This window comes from Synchiropus splendidus, chromosome 1 (genome assembly GCF_027744825.2).
Source record: "Synchiropus splendidus isolate RoL2022-P1 chromosome 1, RoL_Sspl_1.0, whole genome shotgun sequence".
Lineage (NCBI taxonomy): Eukaryota > Metazoa > Chordata > Actinopteri > Syngnathiformes > Callionymidae > Synchiropus > Synchiropus splendidus.
Genome location: NC_071334.1, coordinates 58,362,166 through 58,376,698, shown reverse-complemented (window position 1 = coordinate 58,376,698; position 14,533 = coordinate 58,362,166). Strand labels below are relative to the sequence as shown.

Below are 14,533 nucleotides of genomic sequence, written 5' to 3'. Positions count from 1 at the left end.
TCTGTCGTTCAGTAGAAACTTTACTCAGCAAGTCTGAGATAAAATTGATGTGGCGTGAAACATCCTGGAAACGGGCTGTAACCACTGAAAACCACTCAGTGGTCTCAGATGGCAAGTGAAAGGCCTTTTTGGAACCTGCGATGTGCTTGTATCTTCTTCAACAGATCAGCAGTTGAGGATGAGCTCAGCCAGCAGTAGAGTATCATCTTTACATAAAAGCTCTCAAAAACCCTCATCAAATTGGAGTTGAAAGCCCACTTTATCCACTTAGAGTAAGGTAATAATGGAAGTCTTCAATTACTAATAAACGTGCAGCTTTATACGTTGTAATTGAATATTTGATACGACATGAGATCAACGCGCAAATGTTCTTTTTCAAGTTTGAGCCTGCGTTCCCACAACCCTCAGGAAGTAGCCGTTTCCCTGGAAGCTCCGCATCAGGAATTTATTCGTCATCGCCCAGACTAAGGCTGAGACAAGTCGAGCAAGCAGCGCCCTCAGTTGCGTGTTCAGGAGGCACCGCCAGGCTGCTCCTCGGCGCTTTTACACTATTTGGAACAACAACGAGCAGGATCATGCTCAGAGGTCTCCTGCTCGCCGTTTTGCTTTCCACTCGCTTAACACATGGCGACGGAACAGACGAGGGTGAGTGTGTTTTCTACAGTGTTGTGAGGGGAGCAGGGAAAGACCCGGTCGAAACACCGCGGTCAAATTAGTTGGATTTTGGATATTCGACAGATATTCGCTCCACCAGAGCCGGTGTTGTTCGGTCTGTGTCCCCGGGAAACGGTCGCTGATCTCGGACGAGCTCGCTCGCTGGCAGCGCTAAGGCGAAGTTAGGGGACCGTCCACAAATTCTCAGTCGTGAAATTATCATAAAAGTCAGTGAGAATGTTTGCACTATTTCTTCAATAGCTCAGAGGAAAAGTGTTCAGGTGAGTCCAGAGTGATTGTAAACTATCACCAGACATGAGACACATTGGAGACGGACACTTTCATTCCATATCTTTACCATTATGATTCCATTATTATTAATATATTCATATTTTCTCAGTATTTCTTCAATAGCTCCTAGGAAAAGTGTTCAGATGAGTCCAGAGTGAGTGTAAACTATCACCAGACATGAGACACATTGGAGACGGACACTTTCATTCCATAACTGTACTGTTATGATTTTGTTATGATTGATATATTCATATTTTTCCACTATTTCTTCAATAGCTCAGAGGAAAAGTGTTCAGATGAGTCCAGAGTGAGTGTAAACTATCACCAGACATGAGACACATTGGAGACGGACACTTTCATTTTATAACTGTACTGTTATGATTTTGTTATGATTGATATATTCATATTTTTCCACTATTTCTTCAATAGCTCAGAGGAAAAGTGTTCAGATGAGTCCAAAGTGAGTGTAAACTGTCACCAGATGATTTTCATGCGCTCTTTGTGAAAGGATGATAATACCAATTATCCTGGCATCAGGTACAATGGATGATTTACGTATTGTAAATCATCCATTGTACCTGATTGATATTAAATATCAATAGTTTTCAACATATGTTTATGTGTTCTAGTGTTTGATGAAAACAGCTGTTGTGGAATGCGTGCTGAGAAAAGACCCCCAGGTTGTGGACCACCACTAACAAACTGAGATGTTTTAAAATTAAACAGAAGCATAAAGTGGTAAATTTAACCACTTTGTTTTAACATTTCTAGAGGTCCAGTGTGATTCATGCAGAATTTGGTTCCATGCAGAGTTTGGGTATGGACACAGAACATTTTGAAGAAGCAGAGAAATGAAAATGGCAATGTGACTTGTGTAAATGAAATCATTCGTTGAAAAATGTTAGTTGAATCACATTTATTCATCGTCCAGTGTCTCAGCTGTGTCTCAAGATGGGTGATGGGAGAGACATAGAATGCAGTTTGTGACTCATCAGGTTGAACATTATTGAGGAAATAGCGGGAAAATGTGAATATATCAATCATAACGGAACCATAACAGTACAGTTATGGAATGAAAGTGTCCGTCTCCAATGTGTCTCATGTCTGGTGATAGTTTACACTCACTCTGGACTCATCTGAACACTTTTCCTAGGAGCTATTGAAGAAATACTGAGAAAATATGAATATATCAATCATAACAAAATCATAACAGTACAGTTATGAAATGAAAGTGTCCATCTCCAATGTGTCTCATGTCTGGTGATAGTTTACACTCACTCTGGACTCATCTGAACACTTTTCCTCTGAGCTATTGAAGAAATAGTGGAAAAATATGAATATATCAATCATAACAAAATCATAACAGTACAGTTATGGAATGAAAGTGTCCGTCTCCAATGTGTCTCATGTCTGGTGATAGTTTACACTCACTTTGGACTCATCTGAACACTTTTCCTCTGAGCTATTGAAGAAATAGTGGAAAAATATGAATATATCAATCATAACGGAACCATAACAGTACAGTTATGGAATGAAAGTGTCCGTCTCCAATGTGTCTCATGTCTGGTGATAGTTTACACTCACTCTGGACTCATCTGAACACTTTTCCTAGGAGCTATTGAAGAAATACTGAGAAAATATGAATATATCAATCATAACAAAATCATAACAGTACAGTTATGAAATGAAAGTGTCCATCTCCAATGTGTCTCATGTCTGGTGATAGTTTACACTCACTCTGGACTCATCTGAACACTTTTCCTCTGAGCTATTGAAGAAATAGTGGAAAAATATGAATATATCAATCATAACAAAATCATAACAGTACAGTTATGGAATGAAAGTGTCCGTCTCCAATGTGTCTCATGTCTGGTGATAGTTTACACTCACTTTGGACTCATCTGAACACTTTTCCTCTGAGCTATTGAAGAAATAGTGGAAAAATATGAATATATCAATCATAACAAAATCATAACAGTACAGTTATGGAATGAAAGTGTCCGTCTCCAATGTGTCTCATGTCTGGTGATAGTTTACACTCACTCTGGACTCATCTGAACACTTTTCCTCTGAGCTATTGAAGAAATACTGAGAAAATATGAATATATCAGTCATAACAGAATCATAATGGTAAAGATATGGAATGAAAGTGTCCATCTCGAATGTGTCTCATGTCTGGTGATAGTTTACACTCACTCTGGACTCACCTGAACACTTTTCCTAGGAGCTATTGAAGAAATAGTGCAAACATTCTCACTGACTTTTATGATAATTTCACGACTGAGAATTTGTGGACGGTCCCCTAACTTCGCCTTAGCGCTTCCAGCGAGCGAGCTCGTCCGAGATCAGCGACCGTTTCCCGGGGACACAGACCGAACAACACCGGCTCTGGTGGAGCGAATATCTGTCGAATATCCAACATCCAACTAATTTGACCGCGGTAGGCGACCGGTTCAACCCACGTCTCAAGACGCAACAGCGAACAACTCTTATCTTCGCGACACGTGATCAACCGGGTTTCAAGTGTAACCCATCAACCCACTTTTAGTTCTTTCACTTTATCACCCCCACTTTGTTTCTTTCACATTTTTTCCCCACCGACTCGGGGACTTGCGTGAGGCTGGCTCGACACTGACAGATTCACAGACTCGACCTATACTCATTTAAAAGCGCTGAAGCCAATTAAAATATGGGTTGGTGGGCTTTCATGAGACGGTGCCCTAAGTTTCAGAGACTACAAGATCAGGGAGTTCTTAACCGTCCCACCTTCCCCCGAACAAATGGGCCCGGGGCCCATTCAGGTAATAGAACTGATTCATGACTGACATGATTTTATGATTTATTATTGATCAATAACCATATTTGATCTACTTACACATAAACAAAGCGAAACCTTGTGAAATGACATGAAACCATGTGATCATTGCAAAGGAAATCGAAATGTTCAACCAGCAGCAGAACCAGGTGCATGTCATATTCATCAAATTTACTATAGAAAAAAGAAATAGTATTTCATTCCTCCAAAGAAGATATAAGTGAATTGTAAGTAACAGTATCGCCATACAATGTCCCAATTAATTTTTAAAACTGCTTCAACAGGTGCCTTCATGAACAGTGTTTATGGGGCCCGCCTCACTTTTTTTTTTTTTTTTTTAAGAACTTCTCCATAGTTGTTAACTGTCACGAATTTGCAGCTGTCAAGTCAATTCAGTGACACACTACTGCCACCATACACGGCTAATGTATTAAGACTGAGCGTGTCACGGCCCTCACGGCTCAAAGGTGTAAAACAAAATAACTTCTAGCTGCCCTCTAGGGAGCGCTTGCAGCCCAACCACACGGCCCTATGGTTAAGAATCACTGCACTAGGTGGCACTTTATCATTATATATGTGTGTGTGTGTGTGTGCGTGTGTGTATATATATACAGTATATAGATAGAGAGAGAGAGAGAGACTCTGAAATTGAATCAGGAATTTATTTGTCATTGCCCAGTTTACAGTTGAAACATGTTGGAGCAGGTTGCTGGAACCAAAAATAGGCTTTCCCAGAGTGACGATATGCTGTTTATCCAACATAAAACTAACTTTACTGTGTTCATCAGCAGTCCTGACAACAATCACAAGCATGATGTAAAAACAAATAAAAAAAATAATAGTTTGTTTCTATAGTTTTCAATCTCAATGGAATGTCCTCTCGCAATGGAGTTTCAGTCTCAGGGGGCTTGATTTTGAGTATGGGCTCATGGGGAAATGAAGGGCTGTGTTTTGTACGTTTTGCTCTAAGTATGGTCATGAATTCATATCATGCCAAAAAGGATATGCAGAATAGTTTTCCTTAGTTGGCTGGTGGGGAGTTCTGACTTTCAACAGAGCTAGCCGTGACGTATTCCTATACATTTAGAGAGAGATGGACCTGGTGGTAGCTCTATTCTGAAATACATTTGAAATACTAGTAATTCCAATAGAAGTCATATCAAATTTGAGCTGCATATTTATGAAAAACAATCCATATGCTGGTATTTGTTGCAGACTATTTTCCATGCGAACCTCGTGATGTGAAGGTTGCCACCATGGGTCAGCGGACTCTCTCCTTGACTTGGGCTGATGACCCATCATGCATCAGGTTTCCTGAGTTCAAGTCCGTGTTGGTCGTGTTTGTAGGGGACCTGGAGGCTCACTCGGTGAGTGCTTTTTTTTTATACTGAAATCTGATGATAAATGATAATGTGGATAATGTCTGCTTTAGGATGAAGTCGTCATTACACCTAAACAGAATGGGTCGACTCATCACTGGAACTGGACCTCCTACTTGCCTCTGGAGTGTGTTTCCCATTCAGTCCAGCTCGCTTATCAATATCAGAACCTAACCAGCCGACAGAAGCAAGCACAGACTGACCCGGGTTACTTCCTCACCTACTTTCTCACACTTCCTGTCAACTTTCCCTGTTCTTACGCAGCACTTCCTCTGTTACAGGGTTGACTTCCCCTCATAGGTTTGAGGTCTTACCACAGGACCAAATATTTCTGGTTGGCTCCAGGGCCAACTTCTGTTGTGTTACGCCTGAGGCAGAGACTTTTTTCGGAATGTATGTGAGTGGGAACAACAATGAGATGAGTATGAACACAACACAGATCAACAGCCGGACCTTCATGCTGAGCATTGATCTGAACAAACCGTCCATCGAGAGTGGCGATAATGTCATATGCAATTCCAGCAGCAAGATATATGGCGCTTGTGCCTATGTTGGATGTAAGTATGACATGGTTGTGAGAGGTTCCAAAATGTGCTGTTTTTACACTGTGTTTATGTTTGCACAGATCCACCTCAAATTGAACGTCTTGTGTGTGAGACTCGGGATTTAGCGTCTGTTGTCTGTCACTGGACCAAGCAAAGGAGCACGCAACTGGAAGCCCATGATCCAACAATGTATTGGCTACAAGGAAAGTATGTTCATAAAATAAATAAATAAATAAACTGCAAATTGAATGATAAACATTAAATGTGTAGCAGGTTTATCATCGTCATTCTCATTCAGATATTACATCATGGCTGCTACACAAGAGGCATCTCTCATCATTTGTGTTTATGTTCTCCAAGGAAATGTTCTGCAAAGTCCGAAAACAAATGCTCTGAGAAAGTCAATGAGAATGTTGGAAGGAAGATCTGGACTTTAAAGGCTAAGAATCGCCTGGGCAGCGTGGTGCTGACCGACGATGCCGACCTGCGTGAACGAGGTGCTGATGTGTCACACGCTCTTGAGTTTAGACCTTTTTAAAATCTAATTTCACATTGTTTCTCAGTCCACATGTCACCGGTGGAAGTGAGGGCTTCTGATGTGAACGCCAGAAATGTCAGAGTCATGTGGGCTTGGAAATATCACATTTACAACAAGCTCAACGTAACCTGCCAGCTCAGAGACAACAAACATCACACAGTGAGTGTGAAATGACGTCAAATCATTCAACATTGGCTCTAAGTTCGGTTGACACCTTTTGTCTTTTCCAGACTACCATATCTGGAGTGGGCCGTAATTACATTATGTTAAACAACCTGACACCAAATACCAATTACACTGTGCAAGTAAGATGTGGTACAGCACAGCATTTTTGGAAGTGGAGTGAGTGGAGCTCAGTTGTTAAGTTCACCACAAAAGGTGATGGTAGGTGTCTTGAGTAAAAAAGGACATTTCACTATGAGATAAGATAAGATTTTTTTTTCTAAAGTAAAACATTCTTTCATTTCAGTACCTGATGCACTCAATGTTTGGATGCAGCAGAAAGATAACAAATCCATCATCTTTTGGAAAGTGAGTTCTAAGAATTGTAACAATTCTCGGTAAATGGTCTTCCTTTCGAATGGCAGGTTCATCATCAGTTGCCGTGGCTCCCGACGGTGTATGCAAGTTACATAATTGTCAGCCTCCGTAACTTAAAGCTATCTTAAAGGGGAGTCGAGATCCTCCCTGATCCCCTTCTTCAGTTACCATGTTCATGAATTTCATTGACTCCTTCTCCTAGGGTCTGCATCCCCAACTTTCTTCTTCCCCAAAGTTCTCTTTCTCTTCTCTCCACCTGTCCAAACAAGCTGAATCTGTCTCCAAACTGCTTTGCATGTGCTGTCTCTCTTTTACAGTAACTTAAATCCTGAGCTTCTGCAACTGTGGCTCCTCTATCTAACTCTGCTTTGTGTCTCTAAACCGTACATCGAGACAGGTCTCACTGATTCCCTTTCAGTCTTGCCGAAACTCTGATGTAACATCATGTAAGAGGATGAATGTTTCTCTATTTCTTCACTTGTGCACCACAGGACAACCAGAGTAATGGTGAAGTCCTAGACTACGAAGTGACGTGGATGCTGATCAACTCATCGTACACATCACAGCCGTTTTCTACCCGCGAACACAGTGCTGTGCTAGAACTGGACCCCAAAGCGGAGTTTCTCTTTAGTGTCACAGCAAGGAACAAGAATGGAAGCTCTGTCCCATCAACTGTGAGAACCCCAGTCGGCACTCCAGGTATGACAGCGGTTACAGGTTTATCCTTGGTTTCATTTGAATCCATGTGCACATATGTCATATGTGGGATTATTGATGGGTAAACCGACCACTGAGCTCTTCGTACAATGCTGTGTTTGTGCTGGTGGCTTTTGTTTGGAGTGTCCTTCTGTTGAAACTTTGCATGCAGACTTACCTTTGGTTTCCACCAAAGACGTACTCAGTCTCGTAGACATTTCTGCCAAGCACCATGATCCACTGATGGTGAACAAATTGTTCCACTAGATGCCACAAAGGCTACACAAGGCAGCAGCTTGGTCCTCCTATCATGCTAGAACTCCGACGTGCTTTAGTTGCAGGGGTTTTGGAATGTTCGATAACCAGCTTTGTTGGAACAACCTGTTTATTACAGAGTGCCCTCTGGATGTGTTGTGTGAGTGTGTGTCTGAGTGTCACGACTGCAACACACTGCCGTTGTGTCCCAGTGTCTCACTCTGAAAGGTTGTATCACAGTAGTTATCTGGACTGTCCAGCCCGTGTATCACATGTTTGCTCTTTATTTGATCACTTTCCCCGTTGTCTATGGTGGGAGATTTTATGACTTGACGCTTTGAGAATTTAGCAGGTCCACTTTGCTTTTCAGTGACTGACTTAATGCATGAGCGATCCAAAGTACCCTAGTTTGAGGTGGAGATTGAACAGTTGGTGGAAAATTATGGAAGCTCTGGGTATTTCAAGTTGCGTGAAGTGCCATGTTGATTCAGGGACGCCTCAAAGCTGCTCTGTGGAAACACTCTGATGGACTGCTATTGAAGTGGAGTAGCTGTGTCAGCTCCGTGTTGCATACACATTGAGTGGAATCAAGGTGTAACTGATGCCAATTTGTGTATAAAACAAGCATGGCTTTTCCAACAACAGCAAAAGCTGTTCATTTGTCAGACTATGTTTCCATCCTCAGTGGTGGTTTGTGGCGCAAATGAAAGACAATGATTTCTATTTTGGGATGCCTTTGTTTCTTCTCCAGTGGAGGTAACTTCGAGACTTCCTGCGGGCAATGGTGGCTTTAATCTTTCATGGACTGCCAGCCCTCTGTCCAGCTGTGGCTACATAATCGACTGGTTTCCTCCGTCTTCTGAGAATCCAACAGTAGACTGGTTAAAAGTGCCTCCCTATGTGACGACTGCTGAGATCAACTCCAGTATGGATCAAAACATAGACAAGCTCATTGAGGGAGTCAGATACCTGATTTCCATTTATGCCTGCACACCTGGGGCTCCAAAGTGGCTGGAGACCAGAGAGGGTTACGTCAAGGAGAAAAGTAAGAGTCTCTGTAGCTTCTTCATCACTGCATCAATTGGTCTAATTTACATTTTGCTAGAAATCAAGGACAAGCTCTTCAACCTGACGTGGAAACAAGTGGATGACGAAGTCACAGTGTCCTGGGACCCTATCGATTTAGGAACACAGAGCGCCTTCATCAGAGGATACACGCTATACTGCACCAATAACAAGAACATCATCAGAAATATCAGCACAGGTATGTGGCCCAGATTATGAATATGATGAGCTGCGGCATGTTAAACATCACACTTCATTGTACAACAATGAAAAAGGACGATCTATGGATTTCTTTGTGGTTGGCTCCAACAATGGAGTCGATGAGACTGCGAGCTTGTGCTGCAGTACATGCTACTCGTTGTGAGTCTCTTTGGATAAAAGCGTCTGCGGACATGTAATAATAGTTACAATAACAATAGTTCCAGTTTTTACATTATATATTCTCATCTGACTAGGTCTGAACCCAGAAAAAACATAGGTTAACTGATTCTAAATAGTAAGTGGTTGTTTTCCTCTGCTTTCATTCTTGATCGAAATCACCAGGGTCAGGGGGTCAACTTATAATTTCACGTTATATGATCGGGCCGTGCCCCGTTTTGCAATTTATCGGCATCAGTTTTATTAGATAAAGTTGCGCGTCTGTCCAGTTGTATGTTGTGTGTGGCTTAATGTGCGAAACACAACGTGCAAACTGTCTGGCATATATTAATCTGAATACAGAACCTCTCATCAGTTGGAACCCAAAGTACGTGAATGGTGTACTCTTCACGTGCAGAAGAGCTCTTCTGCCAGAGGTTTTAGCGTCTCAAATCCCGTATTTGCATCATAAATCGGTCACAAATATTTTGCTGAAACAACAGAGATGCAGTCTCTGTTGATTAGCATTTAAAAAAAAAACAGTAACCACAAATCACTGCCATCATTTTATGAAATTATGTGAACTTGAGCTTGTCTCCTGACATTGGTTACTCGATGTTCAGGGCATGGTCGGAGCAAACAGACTTCTTAGCACTGCAGCAACAGATTTTGTGTTGTAGATACAGTAAATACCTCATCGTGATGACGCTCCATTTTAAAGTTAGTTCTCTCCTGTCTGATGTTGGAAATACACCTCCAGTGTATCTCCATGCGTCCGTTTACTCATGAGAATGACTACCAAGAAACCAACAAGTTATATCCAAGAATGTATTCCCTGACAGAGGAGTCTAATACATATGCAGAATTCTGGGTCAGCAACTACACCAGACTTAGTCTGAGCAGTAGTCCGGTAGGGCATCAAAAAACTATCTGAGGTCTTGACCCTTTATACACAAAAGTTTTCTACGTGGGCTCCGTCCTCCTCATCCGATTGGTCCTCGACGACGATTACCAGGCATGCTCCCCTCCTTCGGACCCAGGTGGCTCTTATCTGGTCCAGCACTTTCCAGCTCTGGAGAAGATGGTACTTTCCATCCTCCTCCATCTGAACATGGACCCTCTAATGAGTTACAATGTCTGCTCAGGCCTCCAGTGTGCTTCACTCCCGCCATTGTGCTGCACCTGTAACTTCTCTTTCTCTCGCACACTCCCTTCACTCAGCATTCCTCCACCTGTAAAAAAAAAACTTCTTTATTAGTAGCATAAGCAGTTCCAACGCTATTAATATTGTAGAATAAAAGCACATTTCCCATTACTGAGTGCAATACAACGTCGCATTATGATGGAGGCTATAGGCCTGCTATTTTGATCGAGCAGTACTGAAGAGATGTGTCGTCTGTATTGGTCCAAACCAGCCATCAACACATAAACAAGTCAGTTGCAGCAGTGCATGTACCCGATAGGATCTCTGATTTACTCCAGAGTGATTCATCCGTCATCACAGACAGTCAATAGACAGCAGAAGGAAGGGAGGAATGTGATGTAACAGCACACCACACACGCAGCTTCTGCTTCTCCCTTCCAGATGATCCTGCAGCCACACGTTTGACTGTGAGACAGCTGCCGAGTGCTTCTTACACCTTCACAGTCAAGGCACTGACAGCAGTCGGCGAATGTGGGGCCTCATCCATCTCCGTGGCCCTGACTTCACCTAGTAAGTGTTTGCAGTTGTGATTCATAGTGATGGTGAAATAAATCAGTCCAGTGACTTCTCCCGTTTGTGATCCTTCCCCAAGTTGATGGACTGATGCTGTCGGTGATTATCATTATCATTATCTCTATGCTCCTGATCTTCGTCTCCATCCTGTGCTGCAGAAACTGGGAAAGGTCAATATTAACAAAATGAGTTGGTTTTTACTTTCCCTTGAAATCATCTCATACAGTTCTTTGCTATAACAGCATCATGGAGAAGGTCTGCCCTCCTATTCCCAAACCAGCATTGAAAGGCGGGTTCACATGGCTGGTAAGTTCAGACCCAACCCTTTGTATTTTGGTATCACTGTTACTTTATTGCCTCTTGTTTTTGTGAAACGGACAAATAGGAGTATAAAAAAGTTATTAATGAATTCAGCAAAAATGAATTAAAACACCTCTAGTTTGAAAATAATTTTAATGTGTCACAATAACGTGCATGAAAATATCAACTCAAACCATCGACGGAATGTGAAGCATGGATATCACAGGACTAGCCACAAAACTGTAGTAATATGTTGATAATAAAACCATCCCCTGAAATACTGATTGAATTTAGTCATTTAAAAATTACTCATAAGGTTGCTGTGTTTTCCAACAGTCTGAAAAATGTTTCCCCAAAACCTGAAACAAATGCACTGAATAGTGATTATTTTAGAAGAAAACTAGGTCTGGAAAATGAGGTCAACGGTATATAGGGAGTCTCAAACTGATCCACAAATGAGCCATATATATATATATATATATATTGAATGCATATTTGCTTGGTCTTTTACTGGGCGGACTCTGGATTTATATCCAAGACCGGTTGAGACCAACAGTGTCTCTCTGTCTCTCCCTCTTTATATATATATATATATATATATATATATATATATATGTATATATATGTATATATGTATATGTATATATATATATATATATATATATATATATATATATATATATATATATATATATATATATATATATATATATATATATATATAAATAAAGAGGGAGAGACAGAGAGACACTGTTGGTCTCAACCGGTCTTGGATATAAATCCAGAGTCCGCCCAGTAAAAGACCAAGCAAATATGCATTCAAGACCGAGACTACAACACTAGAGATTGGTGACGTTTACATGCGACAAAAACAAATGAAGTTTAAAAAAAAAAAACTTTTTTGAAGTGTGTGTGTTTGATCAGTTAGGACCAAAACCTACCCATTGAGGACCGGCATGGACCCCTCTGATGTCAAGGATTTCTGCACTAGGTTTAGGATGAGAGGCTGGGGAAAGCATTATGGAAATGAGAGGCCATCACTAACATAGCAAAAACTCAACTGTGCGTGTGAGTGCATGTTGACACCTTCAGTCCGATTGAGGTCATTGCAGTCAATTGTGAATTATGTGGGTAATAATATTGGGATATAAAAATGCAGTTTGAGTGGACGGTAAATCAAGTGACAAGTGAGAAATACATGTATTCAAAATTAACCAACAAAGATGTTAACCATGTGTTCGTACTATGTCTGTGATGACAAAATAAAGTAATTGTGATTATTAAAAGTTTCTGTTGAAATTCGGGAAAGAATGTTAATTGTTAATCCCGCTAAATTTTATTAATCTAAATAAATTATTAATCACACTTGTTGTGTTATAAATATACAGTAACATAGTACATTTTTGAGAGTTTTATCAACACAAGAATGGCAGGAACACGTTTCTCATGCAAGCATTTGTTTATTGCAACAATCCATCATATGAGATACTGTTAAGAACATTGTTTAGATTGACCTCTCATGCCCGACTGCTGAAGGTTTTTCTGGTTTTCAGGTTGATGGGAGTCCTCATGCTGCCTTCAATGACCACAACCGCCAGAGCGAAGAGCAGTTGTTCAAGGTTTCACTGCTTCATTTGAAACAGGAACCTGGGATTGTGTCCATGCAAACACAACATTTGAAAGGGTTACCCCATTCAACCTTGCCTCCAGCGAATAATGTTTATCTGAGCGTTATTCCTTCAACTATGGTTGACTTACAGAATTTTTCCTACAATCACATTGTTGAAGCAGAGGACCAGCAGGTCATCGCAGCGGCTCGCGGTCAGGACAAAAGTATTTGTGGCTTTAATCTTCAGCAGGCTTTATACAAGGCGAAAGCAGATCCAAATCATCTCGTGTGCTGTGACTCTGCCTACATCTCAGCACCCATGTGACCACTGTAGGTTCTGTGCCATGATTGGATGTAGAGAAAAGTGCATGGTTTAATCACACAAGTCACTCGCTGCAGGCAGTCGGAATCTCTGAGCTCATCTGACTTAGCAAGTGAAATGTTTTGGTTCTTTTCTGGAAACTATTCCACAGACACTTTTGTCACCAGGGCTATTCCACATTTGGAAGCTCCAGCTGCATGTCAGGGGCTAGTAGTGGCCATGCTGTAATTCACTTTCCTCAGTGAATCTGTCTACGGCTAAGTCTCCCTGTTCACAACCTCTTCTGTTCGCTGAATCGTCTGCTTTCATTCAAAACATTCAGCGACAGCAGAGCTGTCAGAAAATTAATCAAGCAGAACAGGGAGCATCTGAGAGCATCAGGTGCTCTCAGAACTGTACTAAATCCATTGATGGCTTTTGAGGCCTCATTTTATATTTCCAGTAAATGACCGTATCTAATGGGGACATCAGACTTCATTGCTCAGTTGAGGAGCATCCGAGGGAATGTGCTGCTGATAGAGTACAACCCCTAGCAGAGCGCACTTTTCAAACCAAATAAATGACTAACTTATTTATAAATGTGAATTAAATGTGAATTTTACTAGGTCAATTATATTAATTTTGTTGGCCAAGGAACACTATAACACGCCTAACAATGCACCACCTACGCTGCAAACACAGTGTTTTGGTTGAGAATGTTAGACATGGATGTGATAAAGGAGGATATGAAGTGGATAAGGGTGACAAGGGAGGATGAAGTTTTTGAAATTTTTATTTTTTTTTTTCCACCATTCAGCACAATCTCGTTTATTCTCCTTCATTGAATTTAGTTAAAATGTGGAAACAGGTTCCCTGTGAAAGAAAAGGTTTCCAACAATTCAACAAGACCATGTTAAAGTCCCAGGCTTACTTTTTATGGCAAGCACAAACGTTCCTTCGCTTCTTCCTGAACCCTCTGTTTCCAGTCATGTGTCCCGATAATGTGCATTAATGTTACTGTAGTGTTTCTAATCAAACGCTGGGGGGAAGTGTTGAGCTGTTTCTGTTCACTCTGGCAGCACTCGAAGGTCGCTCGTGTCAAGTTTATGTTGCTTGTATTTTAAACAGAAATCACGGATATGACGTTGTAAGTGTTTGCATCTGTAATACAGTCTGTTTCGTTAATGTCAACTCTCGTCTCGTTGCGTGTTTCTTCGTACTGTACTGTTTTGTTAATGTCTTTAAATTCAGAAAAATACGTACAAATACCTTTTTCCTTCCACCATAATCCAATATGGTGCCCACCACATGGTGCTCACACACGCTTAATGACATGGTGAATAAGCATCCAAATAAAAACGAGGTGTTAAGGATCTCTGTTCCTGGGTTTAAATATGAATTTCATCAGTCGTCAGTGGTCTTCATTGGAGATCATTTTCAGATTTCACAAATGTGCTCAGTAATGAACAAT

At 41.1% G+C, this 14,533-nt stretch overlaps 1 protein-coding gene across 1 annotated transcript; it reads left to right on the top strand.

The window, feature by feature from the left end:
- The first annotated feature begins 232 nt into the window (after nucleotides 1-232).
- On the top strand, nucleotides 233-14,436 carry LOC128765598 (leukemia inhibitory factor receptor-like). Its single transcript, XM_053876398.1, has 17 exons — nucleotides 233-277; nucleotides 381-645; nucleotides 4,976-5,127; nucleotides 5,193-5,346; nucleotides 5,421-5,696; nucleotides 5,765-5,891; nucleotides 6,045-6,181; nucleotides 6,248-6,381; nucleotides 6,453-6,606; nucleotides 6,692-6,753; nucleotides 7,254-7,461; nucleotides 8,465-8,758; nucleotides 8,819-8,977; nucleotides 10,721-10,849; nucleotides 10,932-11,022; nucleotides 11,095-11,158; nucleotides 12,706-14,436. Exons 2-17 carry the CDS (start codon nucleotides 576-578, stop codon nucleotides 13,084-13,086), a joined length of 2,592 nt encoding a protein of 863 aa, XP_053732373.1. The 5' UTR covers nucleotides 233-277; nucleotides 381-575; the 3' UTR covers nucleotides 13,087-14,436.
- The last annotated feature ends 97 nt before the right edge of the window (nucleotides 14,437-14,533 follow it).

Coding starts and splice junctions, on each gene's coding strand:
- LOC128765598 (XM_053876398.1), top strand. CDS start 576: ATGCTCAGAGGTCTCCTGCTCGCCGTTTTGCTTTCCACTCGCTTAACA. Junction 5,697..5,764: donor CGCTTGTGCCTATGTTGGAT/GTAAGTATGACA, acceptor ATGTTTGCACAG/ATCCACCTCAAATTGAACGT. Junction 6,754..7,253: donor AATCCATCATCTTTTGGAAA/GTGAGTTCTAAG, acceptor TGTGCACCACAG/GACAACCAGAGTAATGGTGA.